Raw genomic sequence first — 23,931 nt, 5'->3', positions numbered from 1 at the left:
CTGGGTATTTTTAATATAAAGACAAAGAGTTTTGAGCAATGCCACAAAACTTTGGTTTTAGGAGAGGTAACTACATACTCCATTGTTCAATGACATTTCAAATACTCTACCTTGAAAATATTCTATTCACTTTCCATGAATTTGGAGTGGATCAAAAGAAGGAAATAAAAATCAAACAAACAACACTTCTACTAATAATAAGGCAGCTATATCCAAAGTTTCTCTAATTTATCACATTTTAAATTGTTTGCAAAATATCAAAGAGCAATTACCAGAAATCAACAGGCCATCATTTATCTGCAAAAGTTAAAAGTACTATTGCACGAGATTACTTTTTTGAACACCTCGAGTTTATTGTAATTTACCTTTTTTAGGAGAGGACTCAGATTTTGGTAAGTTTTGAACATCTAGTTCTTTAATGTCTTTTCTTGCTACTGAATAACTGAAAAAGAATAAGGTTCTGTTATTATTTTTAAATCACAGTAAAGCAAGCATTTGACTTAGAAAAAGAGCAATTTTAAAATCTTCAAGATTTATCATTTCAAGGTTCTTTCTAACAACTAAACGCATAAGGCATTTGTTACTGTAGGTCTTAATATAAGATTCAAAACCAGAGTAAGTTTCCAATCTTTCTCTGAAATTCAGATACTAAAAGAACTCTTGTAATTAATTAATTAAGGAAAGTTTGTAAAGCTTCTTTATTTTAGATGTTTAACCTGCACAAATTTGCGAAGGTAAAATACTCTACATAGGCAAAAAACATTTTCTAAATTCAAAATATTCACATCAATCAATAGTTGCTACCCAAAACAGCAATCTAGCTAAGAAGAAAGAAACAAGCCCTATATTTTCAAAATGCATTTCTACTAGCACAGAACAGTGAAGCCAAATTCACATATCTGCATTGATAAATAGTTGATAAAATAGTTATTTTTAAATTACAAAAGTGTGCTCACAGCAAAATATATGGAAGTTCCTCTGTTCTGCAGTTATACTGAATATTCAGTTACTGAATTACTTCAATAGAAATGCTAACCAACCTGCAACGAAAGCCTTACAAGTTAGTTATTATAATAAGAATTTTTTTTCTTCTTTCATTATTTCAGAAAAACTGGAGTAAAACCTCAGGAATTGGAGGCTGCCATTTTCTGAAGTTAAAGCCATAATACTGGGGGGGGGCGGAAATAAAACAGAGCAAGTCTGCATGCTTTTCCAATAACATTCTACCTTCAGTATATAAAGAACCAGACTTATCTAGAAGGCTGATGATACACGTCTACATTAAGAGGCCAAAATGAATTAAGTCTTCAGTTACTTGAAATACGTTTCAGTAATCAAGTACTCGCATCCTACTCATAATCATGGCTATTAAAAATCACAAATTGTTCACTTTGAAAGAGAGAGAAAGAGGGGTGACAGTTAGACTTTGGCAAGGAAGTTTTTAGTTACAATATGTTGAGACAGATGCGTTGGAAGTAAGGATGAGGAGAAATAAAGGGAAACAGCTTTAAAAAACAGTATTCTTTTGAATATATTATTCCTTAATAAGTCTCTCCCCCTCTCTCCCCTTCCCCCTTTTGAGGCAGGGGGAATGGACTAAGAGGACCTTTATATTTGCAGGAATCTTAATCTGTAAAAATTTTAATTAAACAGTTATTTTACAATCACTTTTTTTATTAAAAAAAGTAGATTAAACACTTTTAAACTTTGCTATTTAAACAGCCATGGACATCTGGCATTGGAAGTAATGAGTCAATCAGATATCCAAACTACTACAACAGACACCCATAAAGACATAATAATTAAGACATTAAGGGAAATAATTAGAACCAAAACTCACACTTCAAAGAACAGGAATCATCTAAAGTGTGAACACCTGGGTTTTTCAAAGTTGTTGATTTTTTATAAAATGAAGAAACACCAGAAACTTTACTAATCCAATGAAGCCTACCTGTACACACAATGTAAAGGTGGGCAAGTAAGTACAGAAGAGGTTAGCTGGAAATGGACTATGAATGACAAATGTGTACAACCAACAATGCACAAGATTGTACTCCTTCCTTTTGGAAGAAATAATGTCTTCAGAAGCAATATGTAATTAGTTCTGCATTTTTCTCCCATATACATCCAATGAAAGTAAGCTATTACTTACAATTTGGAATCTGCAAAGGATCGAACTAAACACTGGTCCTTTTTCACTGTGACGTCATCATTACAGCTGGGAGACACAACCTGAAGTTTCAAATAAAACACTTTTTTTAAGTAAAAAAAAAAAAAAAGCTGATCTTGAAAGGAAAGAAAGATGGACAGCAGGAAAACTGCTGTTTTCCTGTTTCTTCTATTATAATTTCCAGTTCTGAGAAAAGAAACCTACTCCAATTTTATATTACCAAGGCCAACAATGACAAATTTCAAGAAGCAGTTTACCTTAAACTTTTAACTTAACTTGTTATGTACAAGCCAGAGAAGTTTTCAATTTAATTTGTAAACTCAAAAACTACTCTACTGGAGTTACATCATGGGATCCTGTTTATTCACTCTGCTTTTTTACTCTTGTTCATACAAAACCTGTTTAAAGCATCTATTTAAAAAGTCACAGACCCACTTATTTGATACCAACTTCTGATCTTTGGCATTCAAACGGAGAGGTAAGTAGTATTTTTTTTTGAGGTGTGGAAAATATAAGGCAGTGTGGAATTCAGCGCATCCTTCCACAGCAGTATCATCTCTAAAGTCTAAAAAGGTGATAAAAATGCATTTCCAGTATTTGTACTACCACAAACAGAACAAGTTTACACTTTGCTCTAGACCATATACAGACAGAAAATGTCAAATGCAGATGAACCTCTGGATCTACTAGGATTCAGTGGAAGCTGTGCCATCCCATTCAGATGACTCAGAATTTTACCCCCAAAATCAAGGTAAGACATTCCTGTTTCTGGGGTAGCAGAGAACAGAATAGCTACATGGCCTCCAGTAACTTAATTCCCTAGTTAGAACCATGTTAAGTTAAAATCAGCTGTTACTAAAGGGATATACAACAATCAGAACATGTACAACAATACCACATTTCACATTTTAAACTGAGATACATACAGCTGGATAAGTCAGTGTCAACTATTCACCCTACATTACACCAGAATCTTCTTTCAAGGAAGGGAAGACAACTGGCCTGTGTAGTTAGTTACCTTTTGATCCTGGATTCACGCAGGGAAATAAAATGTTAAACTAAATTAGAAGATTGTAACAGCTAAGCTCATTCCAGCTAACCATGAAGACTCAAAATAAAGGACTACAGAGTATACAGTAAAGTAAATAAAATCTGCAAAAGTTAGTGAATCAAACCTGCATGTTTAATGCCCTGAATAATTTTTTTTTAAACAAACACATCTCTGATGGATGACAGAAGACGCGTATTCAGCTTGTCTGACAATACCAAAAAGTTTACTAAAGAAAGCAACTTTTAATATGCATCCGTAAACTTTTCTGTGTGTATAAAGAATCTGCAAAGTGTCTACCTTTACAGTACAAGTCTACCTGTACCTGAATTTACTTCATATATATTTATTACCAGCAATGGCAATGAACAGCTATATCCTACATTGACAGTCAAATAAAAATAATAACAAACCTCTACTGCTAGAGTAGCTGGCCATTTATGTAAATGCAAGCATGAAAGGAACTAGTATTTCATAAAATTGAAAGTCTAAGGAAAAAGGTAATCATTAAATACAAAAAGAGAAAAACTTCACCTCAATTAAAATTCATAAATCTAGTTGCTTTTAAATTGCCTGGGAGTACAAGTCCTAACATACCTTATTTTTAGAAGAAAAATACTGTTACATACCAATCATTTTATGTGCAGTTCTGAAAGACTTAAGAGCCATAAAACTGTAACTTATACATAAACGTTAATCTTCACTCTCCTACTCTTAACAGATACTGTAGAATATTTGTATTTTTAGCAAATATGGGCAGCAGAGCTTAGCCTGACTACATTCGCAACTTTGCTGTAAAAGTTTGCAAACCATCCTACCCAGGAAAAACGCTATATGAACAACTTAACAAGTCAGATGACACTCTTGTCTAAAAAGATTTTAGTAGTACGACACTAGAGATGTCAACGTCTTAAGCAACTTACCAAAGCTGGATACCAGTCTGCCTTCTCAGAATTACAAGTCACGCTCACAACTTTGCCAAGCAATTCATCATTGAGACGTCTTTTATCTTCATCCTCCTCTTCACTACTTTCTTCTTCCTTTTCATCTTCAGTACTAAATTATTAAAACATACAGTATTTTAAAGTTTTCATCTGAAGTTAATATTTGAAAGCAAATACAGTTTACAACCAGATCTTTCTCCCTGTTCTGCAAAGCTTCAAAAACAAAATTAAGAGCTGAAGTTGCTTGAAACACACTTAAATATTAAGTGCACTTACTTAGTAAGAGGAATTTTGTAGAAATTCTTTCCAAGTAGCAGTATTTTACAACAGCATCATGTTGGAATTGGAGGCATGAATCAGGATTTGATTGTGCATAGACATGAAACAAAGAAAAATGGTCTCTACCCCAGAAACTTAAAAGCACCTTTTTTTCCTACTTTATACAGTACAAAGAATGTTAAAATTTCTACATTTCCTGACACATGAGTTCCTATTATATGAAAGAAGCATAAACATTCTTAAGGCTACTACAAGCAAAAACCCCATCAATTTCATAATACTGCTAACATATGAACACTTCAGCATGAACTGAATTACTTAAGCCCATAACCTGTGTACACAGCTCACATGATAGAGCATTCAGACCATTACAGCTTCCATGGTACTACTTCAGTTTTAGCAAAGGACGCTAAAGGAAAGGAAGGCAACAGAGCACTATCAAAACTCACACAGGAAGAGAAGATCTTCTTCCTCTATTAGATTTCTTCCCAATAACTGGAGTTCCAAAGTGCTCTGGATTGGTTAGTGGCAGTTGATCAAGCGTCTACATGGAAAAAGAGGAAACATAATTAGTTTGCAATTTCTTCTTCTTATAAGGAAAAATATAAATTAACTACTTAGTTTTCATTGCATGTCCATCATTGTCTTACCTCACTTTCTGCAAAGTGCCTTTCTCCCTTCAAGCATAACGAAGTTCGTCTCAAGGTCCTTTCATCACCATCATCAAAAACTAGTATGAAGTCAAGAAAACACATCGGCACAAGATGATCAGATCTCTTTCCCAAGCTGACAAAACAAGTCTACTATTTATCTCACAATTTAGAATATTCTCTAAGACATGACTTCTGAGACCTCCATTTAAACGTTACTTTTGTTCACAAGCAAAATGGAGGGTGGTATTCAAGATCCAGTCTAAGAACAGATAACATTTTCACACAGAGATTCAAGCCAGTATAAAGTAAGGCTTTTGGATGCAATAGTCTCAGTCTAATTTAGACATTCTTCTTATCAATACACTGCACATTTCAAACCATAGCTACTGGCTGCACACCAGTTACTATTATCTAACAATCTTAAGGTTTTGTTTGGTTTTGGTTTTTTTTTTTGACCCTATCCATTTATTCCTTACTTATGCTAGCTTTTAATCCTCCCTCTTGCTACAAACAACCCCACCAAAAGACAAATGAATGGAAAGAAAAACAAGTGTGTGATAGTTTTTGCTACACTATCAACACCGTGCTACCAACAGACTGGGAGTACTGGAAACTTGCAACTGTAAGTCTGACCAATTTATAAAGAATACTTAGTAGACATCCTGTTCTCTTAAAACTCATGTATCAGTGACAAGGAAGTTCCATCAATTTCCATCAATACACAGCTGAGGACGACTAGAATGCTGTAAGGCTATTGCAAGCTTTGCCTGAGAAAGATCTACTGTTTAGGCAGTTCAAATAAAACCTTTTCATGAAAACTTCCTTGAAGAGAAGGAAAGAAAAGTTACTAGTTCCCCCCGCACTGGTTCAGATCCTGCTGTCTGAGCCACGTGAACAGGCCCTTTTCAAAGAGCAGAGACCAGGTGGCTGCAGTCTGGCATTCCAGTAAGGTAAAAGTTTATTTGTATGGGTCAAAGTGCAGAATACTACTCTATATTTAAACTACTTGAAACACACTTTGACCAGTAGTGAACTTAAAAAAAAAAGTTTGAAGAGTGTTGTTCATATGATATTTTTGGCATACTTCTATTTAAAAAAAAAATATATCTCTTGAGCTAGCATGAATATCAAATATATGTGTATTGTTAGCAAAAACACAGATTGGTTGCAGCAAGAAAAGCACTTACTTGTCAAATAATTAAATAGAACAGTCACATTCTCATAACCTTAGATTAAAATCACAGACTGCAATAATAACTATATAAAAAGGTATGAATACAAATTTAGTTAAGCTTGATAAGATAAGCTTTAAGGTTCCTCCATCTTTACAGTAGAGATACTGCTGTGGTATGCTCCACTACTGAATTATCTTAATAGCTTATAATACTTCTACGCACAAAGCAACTAACTTTTCCCCTTCCAAAAACCTAATATTTTAAGAATGGCAGACACTTATATGCCTAATTAGCTATACTAATTAGTAATATTTTCAGAAATTTTAAAATATAAATACCAGTAAGACCCATCAACCCCAACGTCAGTATGCTACTCTCAAAATCTTCTAGTTTAGCTTACAGCTCAAGGAAGCCACCACTGCGACACTTTACACTAACTGGGAAAACAAAGTATGAGCTCCTCGCCCCTGTATTACTAACTCAGCATCGGTACCCACTGATCAGCTAAGTGCAAAGACCAGAGCGCTCGAAATAATTCTGAAGTTCAGTGTTGTCACAGGTTTACATTAATAAAATAAAAAATATCCGTGCCACCCTTTTGAATTTTAAGTTTCATTACCCACTCCAAATGTGTCACTCATCAGCTCTCTCTGTACACTTCGATAACAATATTTCATTGGCATATTTTTAAGCTTTAGGGTGGTTTGGCTGGTTGGGTTTTTTTTGTTTTTTAAATGTTCTGCGCACCCTGCAGTGCGGGCCATTTCTCATCCCTCTGAAGAGACTTAAAAGCAGATTACCATCATTATCCTTTGCTAAACACATTCAGAACTAAAGTCAAAGTACTAATTTTTCACAAATAATAATTTTAAGGGACAAATGGCTGGTGATTGGCAACAGGTAACTTTACTGAAAAAAGCAAACAAAACCTCATACTTGACAGTAAATAAAAAAAAAAAATCAGTGTAGTTTATCTCCAATTTTGGAAGCTCTACCTATTCAATTAAAGCTAGTATAGTAGAGGAAGAAATCAAGCAAACCATTCATAAACCAGGTGACATATACCATTTTTTCATCCCTAAAAGACAAAATCTTATAAACAGTGTTAAGTAAAACACATTAGTAAAACATACTAAACTCTACTTAAATTAGGACACATAAGGAAATTATGACAATTAAGAACTGTGTGAGATATTCTGCCTTCCTCAATTACAACAAACATGCAAATTAACTTAGAACTTTGAAAGTCACATAATCAGATATTCTCGACCAATATGAAGCAATTCTAGATTGCAAAAAGTAATTGCAATTGCAGAAGTGCCAACTTCATAAATTTATATTTCACTTCCACGAACAAAACAACATGGAAGAAAAAATAATTAATGTTGAATAATTAAGTTTTCCTAATCACCCCTCAGACCCAGAGACAATGAAAGCGTGAGTATGCTTTCAGAGCTTGGCAGTCATGCTTTCAGTCCTATTCCCAGTTTCGTATGTGAATGAAGACAAGCCTATGTCATGTTCAAAAGCAGCCCTCTTCCTACAAGTCTTTTTCTGCCATGTCTCTCTGGTTTCTCTAGTTGAAGGTACAGAAGTGGCCTGTTCTACAGAAGCTGCTTGTCCCTCGCCATACAGGGAAAAAGTGCTAGGCTACTCTACATTTTCCAAAACTGAAACAGGTGGACTACAAAAAAGAAAACAAAAAATCCCCAAAGTCCCTTCTGAAACCCCCCCTCCTGCCCCTAAAAGAAAAGCCACTCTTTCCAAAAGGATAGAGTACTTTCTTTCATACGAGAGACAATTATCACACAACTTCAGGAAAGGAAGGTGGAGAAGCACCAATTCTCAGACCTCCTTCCTCAACCGCAGCAGGCCAAGGAATTGGCATAACTGTTAAATGAAAGTGTAGAAAAATATCTCTGTTCAGCAGCCATGTGAGAGTGTCCTGCCTGGGGCAAAGGAAATGCACGGCAGAGTGTAACAGTGCACGATTCCTTCGAAGTAATCAAGTCCAATATTTTCCATTTTACCTTGGTAATTTTCTTCCAGGACTGAAGTTTCTCACCCCTCATTCAGGTTAAAAGAATGAACAGAGTCAACATACCCAACCCCTGAGAGTCTCACATAAATATGTGTAAATACATATATACACACACAAATGGTAAAACGAGAAAATTTTTATCAAGTCTGTATATTGTTATTCCTACAGACATCACCTGCTCAGTACAGAAAATGCTTTTAGACAATTACAGAATTCTCAATAACAAAAACTAAGTGGTGTTATATAAAAGGAAATAGCATAGCATTATCATTACTTAAAAAGACTTGCCTTTTTTAAATGATTAATAGAGAAGTGACAGTTACATTTAATTTTCTGTCTTGATGGGGACCAGTAGGGGCAGAGGTAGAAGGACCTTGAGGGGCAGAAACAGAAGGCACTAATATTTTTGGTCTTTCAAAGTCATTTATTTGCTTCAAGGGTAAACTGAAACTTTCTTTGACCACGTGTGAGTTTTTAGATATGTAAGAAATTGTCTGCTCATTCTACCAGGATTTGTTGTGGACATGTGCAACAGCACCTGCAACTGACAGCATAGCTGCACAACTAGGAGCAAAACATCATCTTTGCAGAACAACAAAGTATGTAACAGAACAGCATAAAGAGAAAGATTTCCTTAGCTAAATTAGTGATCACTTCATAAAGTGTCAATTTGTCATACAAAAATATCAATTATTTGAATTACTGAAGTATAGTAAGTAAGAAGTCTTTCAAACTAATCACGCTGCACGAAATATTTTGTAATTGTAGCTACTTCAAACTTGCTTCTCTTCTAGGGAAAATATTTGTTTGTGCCTCACTGAAAGGCTAATCAGAAGCACACATTGATAGTCTCAGCACCTTCAAAAATATATACCATTCTTAAAATAAGTAGGCCTTGTGGTTTCCATCTCACTTTTAAGAAAAATCTACTTCACCAAAAGTAATGCTCATATTACTGCCACCCTATGCATGATTTTTTACTGCTAGTCCTTGAGGCATTAAGAGAATGTCTTTTCAATGTACAGTATCATATATTAAGGATTTCATAAATATAAGCAGCAGGGCAGATGGCACGTTTTTTGGCTATGCGATACTTTGATACTATGATAGCAGTCATGTCAGAAGAACTTAGTACACTCTTAGAATATGCTCTAAGCTGCAAATTCATTCCTCTTTTTAACCTCATCCAGAAGTAAGACAGTTTAACTCCAGCTAAAATGCCTAGTACTAACAAACGGACAAATTAAAAACTGTTAAATTAATGTTGAATAACTTGTATTAATTACTTTATCATTCCTTAAATAGGTTATTATTACAACTCCAAATTCTCCAACAGCAAAAATTCTAGAGGTTGTATTCCATAAGAAAGAATTTACTGAACAGTTGTGTTAAGGGGAGAAGGAAACAGAAACAGAAAAGAGGGCGATATCTCCCCATACACATGTAACGTAGTCATCAAAAGATGCGTTTACAGTGCCACAATATTTATCTTAGAAGAGGAACTTACAATCTCGTCCTTCCAAAGAAACAAGTATGAAAAAGCAGAAACCCTTTAAGTACTACCATTGCCTAATCTTGTAGGGGGCATGTACTTGTTGGGGAACCAGGGTGTACCAGCCGGCTCCTTCAGTAAATACTTCTGGAAAGAGAATGATACATACTGGCCAGGAACCTATATAGTAATATTTAAGAGTCAATATAACAAAGTAGGAATGACAGACAGAAAAGCAACGTTTCTGATGGCCAGAGGCCTTTCTTCCAAATGTGTTGCTTAATGACGAACACCGACACAAGGGGAAAAAAGATGAGTAAGCAGGACAACCTGGAGGAACAGTCTATGCTATAATGCTCGTTCTAGTCCCAAGAATGGAGTTCAATATGCTCCATACAGAACATATTTAAACAGTGGAAATAAAGTAGAAATTTTCAGAATTTCGTTGCAAACCGTCGATAGTAACAGGAAAGAAACAGGATTGATTTTTTTTTTCCTGTTTGAGGAAGCCTAGGCAAGCCAAAGGTATAACAGAAAAAGAAAAACAAAGCTTCCCAGTGGGAATCAATGCAATACATCTCAGAAGTTAGAAAAAAAATCTCTTGATTAAAAGCCAAGTACCTCAAAAATGCATTAAACGGTGCAACTTTCAACTCACTATCGATGAGCAGGTATCTTCCATTCCCTGTCTGTAGCAGGCCCATATATGCCATTAACAAAAATAATACCAAACCTGTCCTCACAAAAACGCTGTCTCAACATCAGTTCTCATTTATTTATATAAGAAATATTAACAAGTCGACTTATCAAAATCATTTCTAGGAACTGTGAAGAAAATTGCCACAAAATATTGCAGATCAGTTTAACTAAATCTTGCTTTATAAATACCCCTAAGATTTTAAAAATAAAAAAAAAAAGAAAGAAAAAGGAGAACATAGCAGGACACTAGTGATAACATCCTCATAATAGTTACAATATTACTTATACACAGAGCAATCAGTGTTACCAGAACAAGGCAGTCCTGTAATAGACAAGTGAATAGGAAAAACAACCCTCAAGGCTGCATCTGCTTGCTAACTTCAAATCCAACACGTTATGTTACTGTTTCTGCCCAAAGGAGGAGAGATACTATACTGCATAGCAAGTAAACCTTTTTTCTCATTCTCATCCTGTTCAGAAACTCTTAAATCTACCAAGACAATGAAACGACATACCAACAAGTAAAAACCGATCCGACATCACTATGCACGCTTAATTATTTTCACTAGTTGCCTGACAAAGTAGTAGTTTGTGAACTATCAGAGATGCTATCTATGAATGTCTCGATGCATGTGGGCAAGTGTTGCAGATTTTTGTTTTTCAGCTGTGGAAACAATATAGAAAGTACCAAGAGTCACGCAATACTCGTTGAATGACCTTGTAGACAAGGACTGTACTAACTACCGATTCATTAGTGTGAGAGGGCTTAAGAGCAAGATACTGCAGTGTATTGTGCTACTGGAGAGACTACAGAACTCAGTTTTTTTTAAAGAATAATTTTAAATGAGCTTCAGTTCCTCTACAGAAATGTGTATGAAATATCACGGAAAACTCAGAAGTGTGACCTTTGAGTCTACTCATAGAAGACTATCACCTTACAAACAAAAACCTACTGTCTGAAACTGCTTTTTCTGAGATGTTACAGTAATCTTACTATTGTTACATTTAAAGAGATTAGAGAAAAAAAATTCTACCTCCTTGCTTTCCCTACAGTATTGTTTGTACACAATTTTTTTTTCTTTTTTAAACACTCAGTCCACTTTGTAACAAAGGTGGTTTTATAACCTAAGGCTCTATCCAGTTGATTTGTAACAAGGTTCACTTAATACCCTTTTTCACCATCACATCTGCTCCTCTACCTACCCATTGCCTAAACATGCTTAAGTGCAAAATGCGGTGCTATTCTTTTCTTTCTAGATTCTCCAGAAAGCAACCCCGGCAACTATTGCACAGTTTCTATGTGCCACAGGTGTACTTAAACAATGGTATGTCCCATGGAAGGACTCCAGGCAAATTCAGGGCTTCCTCAAAATCCACCCAAGCAACATTTTGAAGACAAATAGAACAAATTTGTGGTGGGTCAGGGTGGTACAGGGCACCAGCAAAGTGGGGGCAACTAGACAGCTCCCCTGCCACACTTGTGCTTTTGGATTCCTAGATGACACATGCACAACCAGAAGATTAAGTGATGCTTCTGGGATGTAGAACTCAACAGGATGCTGGGAATAATTGGTCAAACCAGCCACACAAACGTGACTAGTGCCTTGCACGTACTACAAAATGTGTGCTGTTGAAATTATAAAAAGGCAAACCAACAACCCTCTGGCATGGATGAAACCAACTGACTGTGGTGGCACTGATAGCTTTTATCACCCTTCATAGGGTGAAAGATATGTTAGGAATAAGACATGTTAGGAGCTTAAAGTTGTAGTGGAGCCAGGATCAAGTCAATTTTTCGTGTTACCACAGATACCTCCACACTACATCAGAAGAGGAAAACTTTTTAAAAATTGGAAAACGTGACTATAAATAGCTCCTGTTAGCAACCCTGCTCCTGAAAGTCCTAGGACATCACTGTTGGTTCATTTTCTGATAAACATTCTCAGAATTATGAACTGGAATTTTCAAAACCCATGCAACATGACAGAAGACTAGAACCAAATACTTAATACCTTTTGTTTCTGTCACCTGCCCTCCTAAATGCGGTACCCCAGAGTGATGCAGCTGGTGGCTGAGACCATACTTCATTTCTAAAAGAACTCAAGCAGACTACCCAAAACTTCACTTGCACAACGACGAGCAGTCAGGTACCTAACTCCTCCCAGCACCACTCAGTCAGCATTCCCTGCGAACTGCCACAGTGACTACATGAGAGGAGGAAGTTACCACCACGTAAGGCCGGTGAGCAGCACAAGCAGCAGTATGGGGCTCACAGAGGTGTCTCAGAACGGGTGTCGGGCTTACAGCGCAGCCAAAGTTGGGCCATGTCGATGTACAACACCGTACTAGTACCAAAAAGGAAAAACTGTTGGCTTTGCAGACTCGTACTGTGAGTTCTTTTCAACAGTGTTGAAAAGAATGAGAAAAATAAATTCTTTACTATTTATGTTAAAGTATTCTGCCATTTCATGATAACTTTTAAAAGGAGAAAAGAGATGTATTCTCTTACATAAAAGTACTAGATGAAGCTTGAAAGCCATAATTCTCAAAAAATAAAGATTCACACTCCCTTTCACTTTAAACGGTATATAAAGCCCTACTGTTGACAGCAAGGTCTGCTAGAAACTGCAAATGCCTCTGACTGTTTTAGTTTTTTCCTCCCTATTTCCTACTCATTTCAGAGGAAAAATTACTGAAAGTTAATACGTTTTCTCTTTGTCTCTTTAGAAGAATTTTTCCACGATTTTACCTAGCAAAATACAAGGCACAAGGCTCAATGTATTTGATCTGGTTTTTTCTTTTGTTTAAAGTTGTAGATATGGTTAAATCACATACACCTAGCAAGATCTAAGCACATACAGATTATTGACCTCAGTTTTGCCAAAAGAGAGATGACACTTCTGTTTTGACGGGGCAATAAAAAAGGCCACTCCAATAGCAACTCTTCGGATGCTTGCTCAATTGAAATACTGTTTCTCACTTTTATATAGACATCACATCGCTTCTAGTTCTGTACAGAAGTGATGCAAAAGTGCTTCCTTAAAGAACACACACATAAGGATTTCTGTTTTCTGAAATTCTGGAAATGCTTGTAAGATTCCAGAGAGAATGTGAAAGAAGGAAAATACAACTATGCACTTTGTAAGATGTGGTATGAGTTGTAGTTTTTTTTTTCCCAGTCATTTCAGACATTATTTCAGTATTTACCTGAAGCATTTTACAAGTTAACAGAGAATCAGGTGGATGGTATGCTAAGTAAGCCATAATTCAAACACGGCTCAGCTGAAAGCAGATCTGATAGACCATTCTAATGCTATGCAATTATCACCTAGCAATATATTCGGCACTTCAAAAGCATCAATGCAGCACTTTAACATTTGTAAATTAAGTAAGTTCATTTTAAATAATTGCATTTTAAAGATTAAAACATCCAACTCAGCCATTTGTTATCCAAAGAACTTAAACTGCTATTACTGTCATCCCGCTTCAGATTCAATTGAGCAGATGAGAGGGCTGACTTGTGCAATGGCATTTTCCAGACATTGTTAAACTTTCACTCCAAACAGCTTTTGTTTCTTCACCTACTTATACTGAAAAGCTGAATTTCAAAGATAATTTCAAAAGTATTTCCAAATCCCAGCTGAAAATTTCAATTTGACTAAATGTCTACAGTAACATCATTATTAGGTAAAAATAGGTGAAAAAGGGATTCCATGGCAGCTGCAATAAAAATAAATCCTTATTTACTTTGGGTACATGAATACCACCAATAGCCAGGAGATAGTGTTAAAATAGACTAACTGATTATCATTGTGGTTCTGTCATTATGTTGGTGGCAAAGTAGCCTACTACAGCAAATTCAACATAGCATTTCTACTGGTTCACCTTATTGAACAATTGTTTCAACTGACTTTTTTTCTTCTTCAGATACCTATCTGAAATAAAGAACTTGACTTGTGAAAGTGAACATCATCACTTCTCACTAGACATGCATGTGGTTTGTTTCGGTGGATTTTTTAGATTTTTTTAGTTAATACTTTGAAAATGTTTGTCTGTATATATTACTCGTTTCCCTATCCATACCAGTCTACTTTTAGATCACTGAGAAAGAGATGCTACGAAAACCAGAAAATAAATAGTACAGGAAAAGCACATACTACTGAAACACAAGCTTTCCCTTGTGCTTTCCATCTCAAGCCTGACCACATTCAGGAAGGCATTCTAGAAACGTGAAGGCTGTTTAATCCACTTCCCTCTCAACTCTTTAGCTTTGACTAAATCAGTCAATGAGACTGCCAAGTAGTACAGCCCACCATCTATTAAAAAGGAACCAACTCAACTCTGCTTGCTTCACAGCAACACAAACATACACCTAACATCTATCCAAAACTTTCTGCAAACATACAATGGAAGCAGCAGGCAAAAGGTAAGGCTTATTTTTCACACCTCAATGTTTCTGTGCTCAACCTAGAACACTTCCCCAATTTTAAAAGTAAAATAACCATTTTTTTTTAACGACACAAACTTCATGATCTGCTTACATTGGTCAACGTTACCTGTGCTTTCAACACCAATAAGCACACCACGACATACAACTCACAAAAACATTGATAAGATCTAGCTACAATTCCAACATGTTACAATTTTATTTTCATAGTCATAGGTATATATACTCTACATGCCATATTACGGTACTGCATGTTAACTTACCATAAGATTACTTAAATCCCACACATACCCCCAGCTCCAAATTTTTACAAAATCTTAGCAGTCTTAATACATTGCATATAGAAAACATATGAGTTTATTTTCCCTACTCCGCCTGTCAAAAAATATTTTTTGGGAAAAAAATCGTAATAATAAATTAATTGGTGCAAGTTTCTGAGGAACTGCACTTTAATAAATGTATAAAGTAAAAATCACGGTGTGTATGATTTATCTCTTACATTATTGGGGAGAGTTCAACAATCTAGATCTAAACAACAATTCACTAATACAGGGCAGAGCGTGTATTCACCATTCAAATTATCTGCTCATCAAGTAAAGATTTTTGGCATAAAGGTACTGCTCAAAAGAGAAGGAAAAATGACGACGACGACAACAACAACAAAAACAAAACAAAACACAAAAAAAACAAACAAAAAACCAAAACACACCAGACAAAAGTCACCCCCAAAAGAGGGGATCTAAAGTTCAGCTGTCAAATGTAAGACAAATATGTTTGTTTCATCAATTAATCTTTTTTAATCACTGAAGCAGGAATAGGTAGGGTTGGTTTACTGATGTAAATTTTCTGGCTAATTCAAACAGAATTAGCTAAAAATGCTATTTTAAAACTAAAATAAGTAAGGGTTTTAAAATGGAAATGCTAATTCATAAACCATGAAATTGTTAGTGCAAGACTGTGTTTCTTATCTCTTCTGTATCAGAAAGGTGAATCTCTAAGTCAATATAAAGCAAAGCTGAGGGTCCAGTGTTCTTCCTTGAGTATGTCACATCATAGTACTAAACCAAGTAGATTTTAAATTTTCTGCACTCCAGAATAATCCTGCCTTTCCTCCCTGACCTGACATACAGTACGATTTTACAGTTAAATCTACAATTTTATAGCAATGTTATAATCTTGAAGAAAAATGCAAAGAGCTGTGAGCTTTGTCAACTGGTAAGTCAACTGGCTTATATTTAAAGCACACAATAACAATAATAAGCATAAAGTGATAAATCCTTCCAAATTATCTGCAGTGAGAGCCTTACCCTGATCCCACCAAAGACAACATAACCTCACCTACTGCAATGGAAATGTTGGATTATGGAAAATATCTTCTTTATATCTTAAAAAAGAGGTTAATGAACCAAAATAATTGACACTTCATGTGATAGAGGATTCCTCAAGAGAATACAACAGAGTATGAAGTAAAGCTGAATACGTTCGGTATACAAGGCAGCTAGTAAGAAACAAACAGTTTAAATTTACAAGTACCAATCTCAAAAGCAACACCAAAGAGTAGCATGTACAGGACAATTAAGAGGAGCACATTCCCTCCATGCTACTGTTAGTGAATATAACGCTCCACTGCTGTAAGAAAGTTGTGCAGAAAAGGACGGGTGCTTGCAAAGCTCTCTGATTCAAATACTGTGGTTTTTTATTTGCTTCTCTAGTATTACTTGAATGTTGCTGGGTTTTGTCATTCTACTGTTAAAGCTGCTTCAGAAAAATCTACAGATCAGAATGAGCAATTCTAATTATTCAAAATAAAGCAATTTCTCTTGCAATGAATTCTTGTTCAACATTGAAATTTCGCTGACCCTGCATTCTGAGGTTTCTATTTCAATAACTGAAAAGTGCATGAGCCTCCAACATGAGAAGCAAAGTAGTTTTCTATTTTACTTTAGATATAATCATTATTTGAAAATTATTTTAAAGCAAACCGTTATTCATGTTATAAGTGAATGCCCCCTCTTTTCTTTTTAAGGTGTGATGTGTCAATTTTTTTCTTAAAAAAAATAAATCCTTTCTTCTATTGTTTCATACAAAACACGACCCTCAACCGTACACAAAACAGAAGAATGACCTCAGAGTGCATAGTGGTGCTACCCATGTTTTTCTTAGGTACAAGATTGCATACAGTGAAAGAAGGCTTGCATTTCAGTCATTCATTACATGCCACAGATTTTCAGCTGGAAGTGCAATTACAAGGTTTATGACTTAAAATCTGCAAAAATTATTCTGAGTTCCAGTGAGTGACACTAACATCAGTACATATACTTTGTGCCAAATGAAATTTGGTTGTTCAGCCCTGCAATTACCTTTGCAACAGCCCCCCTGAACACCAAAAAATTATTATCTTATTTTAAATGGAAAAGGAAACAAGACCTGGAAGACTTAAAGAAGTCCTCTATAAAATTTATCTCTGATCTTACACTACAAGATATAATTACTTACATTATTACCTATAATTAGAAATGTATTGTTCAAAGATTAGAGACTGTAAATGAAAACATGTGGCTACTCACCTACAGTATACCAACTAGCATCTGTCAACTTGCTGATAACAGCTTCTTGAAAGGATCCATCGGGCATTTTGGTTTCAACCATTGCACCAACCTGCAAAAAGGAGTTATCTCAAGGTTACATGTAATCCCAAACTCATATAATGGAGAAAAACACATGTTCACATTAATTCTTTCAGCAAGCTAGATTTTTTTTTTTTTAAGACTCATTTTAGCTAAATGTTACTTTGTAAAATTTAGTTACTTAGCTGGTAAGAACAAAGGCCCTTAAGCATGAAGGCTGAACTGCAAGTAGACAGTAAAGCAGTAAGAAAGTCGGGACATCTAATTTCAGCGTGATTTACATCATCACAAGAAATAATAGAAGGCTAATTGGAAATAAATATTCAAATATTCAATCAAAGTAATTATTACTTTATTACTGATGTGCATGCAATTACTACTATTTCTTATCCTTTAAACATTGTTATACTGTCAACTGGATCAGAATTCCAGTAGCACCTACAACATGCATTGGTGTTTTCACAGTAGCTAGAGAAAAGACAAAGACAAAAAAAGATTATCTCCTCTAAAGAGCTCTGTTTGCAGTCAGCGTTTTATAAAGCAGCTATGTATTTTAGCAGACAAGTGTTACATATAAAAATAAAAACCAACACATGTTTTTATATAAAATACAACTATTTTAAAATACAGTTAGAGCAATCGTACTTACTACTGTCTAACAGGCTTGAACTTAGCTTCGTAATCAAGCTCTCCATTACTTATTAGAAGTTTTGTGTCTTACAAGATACAAAAATCATTGTGTGTGCAAAACTGTTTGCGTATGAAGTATACTACATGGAGAAGCATAAAAGCCTCCAAAAGCTGCAAGAGTTAAGACTAATTACTCAGAATCAATCTGACCTAAAGCAATGAGCCTCCTCCTGTTGATTTAAATTCTGTAGAACAGGTACCCACCTAAACAGCATCAAAATTTAGATTTTTACAAATCAATTACGTGATTACAAAAAAAAAGGCATGCAATATACATACTCTTAGAGGTCCTTTCACTTGGTCATCTTGCACTAACTGAGTTGAGTTGTCCCCCTTCAGGACCACCTGAAAGATATTCAAAAACTTTTTTATATACATCTTATTTTTAATAGCATACAAAAAGCATATGTAATTGCATTTATAATAACAATAATTTGGAAAATAAGATCTCTATCAATCAAATGGACTCAAACGTTACTGAATGCAAAACACTTGGCATGGATGGTCTTACTCACAGGAAGCCCCAAGTATCACACTTAATATTTAATCGGAAACATGGTAATTAAAGAACAGGGCAAATCGAACATCAGCCGTTCCAAGGCAAAGAAAATACGTTTTGATGCGAGTTTGGATATTGATGCAATCCAGGGCATACCTGGAATTGGGCTTCCAGATCAGAAGATTAAGCGTTTTTTTTCTCTCTACTTCAACTGTAGTACTTTATTAACAACACACTGAGTACTAAACTACTACCAAAACAAAAAACTCTTTATTAAATATGTATCACAAAATCACCCAACTGACCACTATACAACCATTTCTGCTACCTTGAGCAAGAGAAAGTTTGTATGGTAAAGATGGGAATCCTACAAGCGTAATGAAAATAAGGATGAGTTACAGTGTAAGTAAACTATGCTTCTCCCTTTAAATCCTGTTTGAGAAGGTAACACTGATGAGACAGTGAATGTAAGCCTATGCAATTTGAATCCCAGTTTGCAGAGACTCAGTTTAGAAACATAAAAGATGAATATTTAGATGTCAACACTGTTAACTGTTTCATTGCCATTTGTTATAGCAAAACCACCTGCGGTGTTTTAATAAAAAATTCCAAAATTCCTATTTCTTTTCAGGAATCAAAAGTTCCAGGAGCTTCCTTTCCACCTATAAAGATGTCCAGTTTTCTAGCTCCCCCAATTATCCCCCAACCATCATCTACTGTAGCTGTATTTATAAATACAGCACTAGTGGCATGCTAAAATAGCGTTTGTATTAACACACATTCAGGTTAATAATGCAGTTTATGCAATTTTTATTTAAAATTTTGTATCGGCATTGAGATGAATACAGGCTGTCCTGCTACTCAGGAAAAGACTACTGGACTTTTTGGACTCTTTGCACTCTTGGCAAGTGTGCTGGGGTGTGCCTACATGCTGTTAATTACAATATCAGGCTTAGCTTGTTAAAACTTCAATTGTTATAATTGAGATACAGTGACAGGAATTTCCACCAAGTCACAGCAGCCTCATATACTTCCAAATCTTATCGTGGAGTAATAAAGCATAAGATTCTAATGAGAAATGAAAAAACTCACACCTATTAACAATCTAAATACTCTATCAGACCAAAGATACAGATGCAAAATCAAGGATGTCAGACCAGGAAGGGCAGCACGCTGCTTCCTACGCAGCTTCTCATTAACACAGATTTCAAAGAAGATCACAAATTTCTAAAAGTACTCATTAAGAACAGGGGAAAAGACTCCAAGATCTGAACTGTGTTTTTCTTTCTTATCATGAAAAGCACTCTGATAAAGTGATATGATCTATATATGTAACTGAAGAGGCTGATAGCTTGTTCGACTTGATCTAAGCATTAAAGCACACGAAAACTTAGATGTGTAGTTATAAAAAGAAGCTTTCATCTCTATTTGTTACGGGATTTTGGGTCACTAATGCCTTATCTACACATCCTGGACAGTAGACAAGAAAGTAGGAAGATTTTGACAAAACAAAGCAGAAGAACAATTTCTGTATTTACTTTGAATTCTTAACTTTTATTTAACTATGTTTTATTCTTGTTTTCCCATACCAGCATTAACAACGGTACTGCAACACCGAAGTAATGCCTTTCTTTTTTTGGTTATTTTGGCAAAAGACCTGTAAATGTGAATGAATATTATGTGCCAGTCCTATGCATCTATAGAAACTCAGCTACAGCCAAAGCATGCTGTTTTAGAAGCAGCAGCAAGATGCTCAAAACTTAACAAATGTTATCCCGGACATTTCTAAAACCTGGTCTAAGAAACTAATTATTAACATCTTTTTTGCTCTTATGTTGATTTATTTTGGCATTGCCTCTTAAGTTCTGAGCTATAAAACTGAGAATGTCAGCTGGAATGAAATGGAACTTCTGCTTCTGAAGAGGTTGCTCTTATTTCTTATTACTCATGTAAAGCCATAATCCTCTATTTGTGACATCAAAACTGATTGCTGTGAAACTGATGCATCCACAAACAGAAGACATCTGTGATCAGGAAAGAAGCAGCAAGAATAGGTAATCTGAAAGCTCATTCTTGTTCCAGCATCCTCCTAAAAAAATAAAAAAACGACCACCACCACCCCAAAAAGAACAAAAACCAAACAAAACCCACCCCAAACCCAACACCAAATTATGAAAAACAACATTCAAGTGTTCTTTAAAATTCATACAGTGAGGTGATGAACATTTCCTAATCTTCAGGACTAGGATCTCCTCTGACAGTCCTTTTAACACAATGCTTTAATAAAATCAGCAACAACCACAGTATACTACCTTGACTTTCACAAGCCTTTTCACTGTCTTAATCTTTGCCTCACAGAAGGCACCACGGTACTTGGCACTGACATCAGTTCCCACTGTCAGGTAGGCAGGCTCATCTGCTGCCTATTAAGAAACAAAAAATAAGAACAAAGTTTACTTCTTCTTATTTATTTTTACAGCTACATCATTATGTATTTAATTTTACATCTAAACTTTTAGACCTATTGACTTTTAAATGATAAACAATGTTTGTACTTGGAACTGCAATCAGACTGTTTTTTAAAAGATTAAAAAAAAAAAAGAAACCAACAAACAAGTTACAGGAAGTTTTGTTTTACCAGGGATGTTGACAGCCCCCCCCAATTTTGCCAGCCTAATTACTCTCCCAGAAATATCTCTGAGGGTGTTGAATTGATATTTGGAACATCGCCTTATAAAAAGAGTAATAACGTATAGGAATGACTATTAATTCAAGTCATTCCTATACAGCATACAAAAGGAAAATATTTCAACTGCAAAAAAGGCAGTATAAAAGATAGTTGTACTTTTTTCAGTTATAAGCAATCCAATGACACAGATTATTTTGAACATTTGAGATTGCTATGATCCCAATACTTACAATTAAGTCTATAACATTCTATATATAGGATTTTTTTTTCTGCTGACTAAAAGGAGACCTCTAGAGAAATTTGTTGTAATCATTCAAACTGCTGTTAACTAGTATTTTCCTTTCCTGAAATGCCTTTATCAAAGCTTAATTGCTTATGCATTTTAAGAGAGAGAAATATTTCTCATCATGTTTTTCTTAATCCGGACTTTATTACTCAACATTTCACTTCATTGTGCTTTTAGCAACTGATAAACAAGGGCAAAATTACCATGTTGAAAATGTCTATCAAGACAGGAAATCAGCACAGAATACTAAATAACTTTTCCTGTTATTCTTTTTTTTTAATTGTTATTATTTCTTCAACTCTGAAGGCAAAAAAAGTTTTTCTCTCTTTCGTGAATTATACTGCAATTGTTAAGCCTTTGTACTGAAAAAACCGGCAACAGCTAAGGCGGGACAAAAGCTGCGGTTTTGCAAACTTGCAATAGCAGCTGCTGATACAGGAAGCATTTAAAGACAGTAGCCCAAAGGACAACAACTCAAAGACGTTGTGAATTTTCAGACTACTACTGCATGACGATAAGAGCTTAGCTCACCCACACCTCAGCTGGAGAGCAGAAACAGGATTTGCAGCATGCACCGAAACCCCGGCCAGCGTTATCCTACTGTTGCTCAGCCCAGACGCGCGATTGAAAATGAAATCGCCAGAGCGGCTAGCGAGGGGGGAAAGGCAGCCGTTCCCCGCCCCGCAGTTAGCCTACCTTCATCTTTAAAGGTTATTTGAGGGATTCCAGCTCAAAGACTTCTCCTCCCCGCGAGCACAGGGGAAAACACTGCAAAAACAAGAGGGGGGGGCGGTGAAGGCTCACCCGCGCGAGCGTGGGTCTCCCCGTCAGGGGGCGGCCGGGGCTGCGAGGGGAGCCCAGCGCGGGCGGGCGGGAGCCGCCGCCCGTCCCAGCCCCGCCGGGCCGCGGAGGGAGCGGGGCCGCGGCCGCCGCCCGCCGCTTCCCGCCCGGCGGCCCCTCGGTGTGTCACGTCGCCATTGCTCCCGCTCCCCGCCTCAGGGCGGAGGGGCCGGGGCGCGCGTTCAACCCGTGAGGGAAACCCGCCGCCCCACACGGGCAGCTCCTCGCCGGGAGGGCGGCGGGGCCCGCCGCCGCCTTCCCCGCCCCTCCCCGGCCCTCGCAACTTTCTGCGGCCCGCGGAGGGACGCGCCGCCGAGCCCCTCCTCCCCGCCCCCCTCACCCGCCGGCCGGGCGGACTTCTCGCTCCCGCCCCGCGGACACCCGCCGCGGCCGGCCGCCCGGGCAGCCCGCCGGGACGCCGCAGCCCCCGGTCCGGGGCAGGGGAGGCGGAGCGGGGGCGGGCCGGCGCCGCGCGGCTGAGGGGGCTAAGGATGGAGGGCGGCGCGGGCGGGCGGTCCCCGCCGCCGAGCGTCGGGGCAGCCCCGGGGACGGCGACGGGGGGAGGCGGCCGGGGCGCTCGGAGGGGGCACGGGGCGGAGTTCGGCGGGGAAGGGAGTCCCCGTCCCCGCTCCCTCGCGGGGTGGAAGGGCGCGCTGGTGCGGGGGGAGAAGGGGGACCTCCCGGCGCTGCTCCGCGCCCCCTCCCCCGGGACGGCGGCAGAGTTGCGGCTGCTGAGGCGCCCGCCGCCCTCGCTGCCTCCTACCTGGAAACTCGGAGCGAAGTGGGCAGCCCCGCGCTGCCCGGCCCGGCCCGGCCCCGCCGCGCTCCCAGCGCCGCGGCCCCCTCCGAGACGACGACAGCCCCGCGAGCGGCGGCGGCTGAGCGCGGCCCCGCTCCACCCCCTCCAGCCCGGACTCGCACCGAATCACCAGCGCCGAGCCCAATAACAAGCTGTTGAGCAGAATCTGTCCTGCCTGAACTCCCATTGGCCCCCTCGTGACGCCCCGGGGGCTCTGCCCCGCCCGGATTGGGCGCCGCGGACAGCACCCCCATTGGTCACAGGGCGGCCGGCAGAGGGCATTGGCCAGCCGTCGACGCAGGTAGGGCCACGGAGACTTTCGATTGGCGCTCCTCCGGAGCGCTAGCCGATTGGTGGAGGTTGAAGTGAAGTCAGCGTTCCCTCGCGGCTGATTGGTAGGAGCTGGATCCGGATGTAGCTCTGGGCGCGGTGATTGGCCACGGCCGGGGGACAGGAAGGGGAACGGCGCGATGTGATTGGTGCGAGCCGTCTCTTGGAGACGCGGTGGGGCGGGGACGAGAGGGAGGGAGGGGGGCGGCGGGGGGCGGAGACG

The 23,931-nt window shown here is 38.0% G+C and overlaps 1 protein-coding gene across 2 annotated transcripts in view; it reads right to left on the bottom strand.

The window, feature by feature from the left end:
• The window catches only part of ARID4A (AT-rich interaction domain 4A), a 53,349-nt gene extending 29,774 nt beyond the window's left edge, over nt 1–23,575 (bottom strand). For both annotated transcript variants that reach the window (XM_075150820.1, XM_075150821.1), the window contains exons 1-10: nt 23,343–23,575; nt 22,436–22,507; nt 21,077–21,187; nt 18,545–18,610; nt 17,516–17,606; nt 5,092–5,171; nt 4,891–4,985; nt 4,142–4,274; nt 2,153–2,232; nt 366–442 (exon numbers count right to left, since the gene is read on the bottom strand). In XM_075150820.1, coding sequence (XP_075006921.1) covers nt 366–442; nt 2,153–2,232; nt 4,142–4,274; nt 4,891–4,985; nt 5,092–5,171; nt 17,516–17,606; nt 18,545–18,610; nt 21,077–21,187; nt 22,436–22,441 — 739 coding nt within the window. In that variant the 5' untranslated portion in view covers nt 22,442–22,507; nt 23,343–23,575. The remainder of the gene's footprint in view (nt 1–365; nt 443–2,152; nt 2,233–4,141; nt 4,275–4,890; nt 4,986–5,091; nt 5,172–17,515; nt 17,607–18,544; nt 18,611–21,076; nt 21,188–22,435; nt 22,508–23,342) is intronic.
• Between the last annotated feature and the right edge of the window lie 356 nt (nt 23,576–23,931).

Source organism: Calonectris borealis, chromosome 5 (assembly GCF_964195595.1).
Source record: "Calonectris borealis chromosome 5, bCalBor7.hap1.2, whole genome shotgun sequence".
NCBI classification, from domain to species: domain Eukaryota; kingdom Metazoa; phylum Chordata; class Aves; order Procellariiformes; family Procellariidae; genus Calonectris; species Calonectris borealis.
Note: the sequence above shows the minus strand (reverse complement) of the source record. Positions and strands in the feature narration are given on the sequence as shown.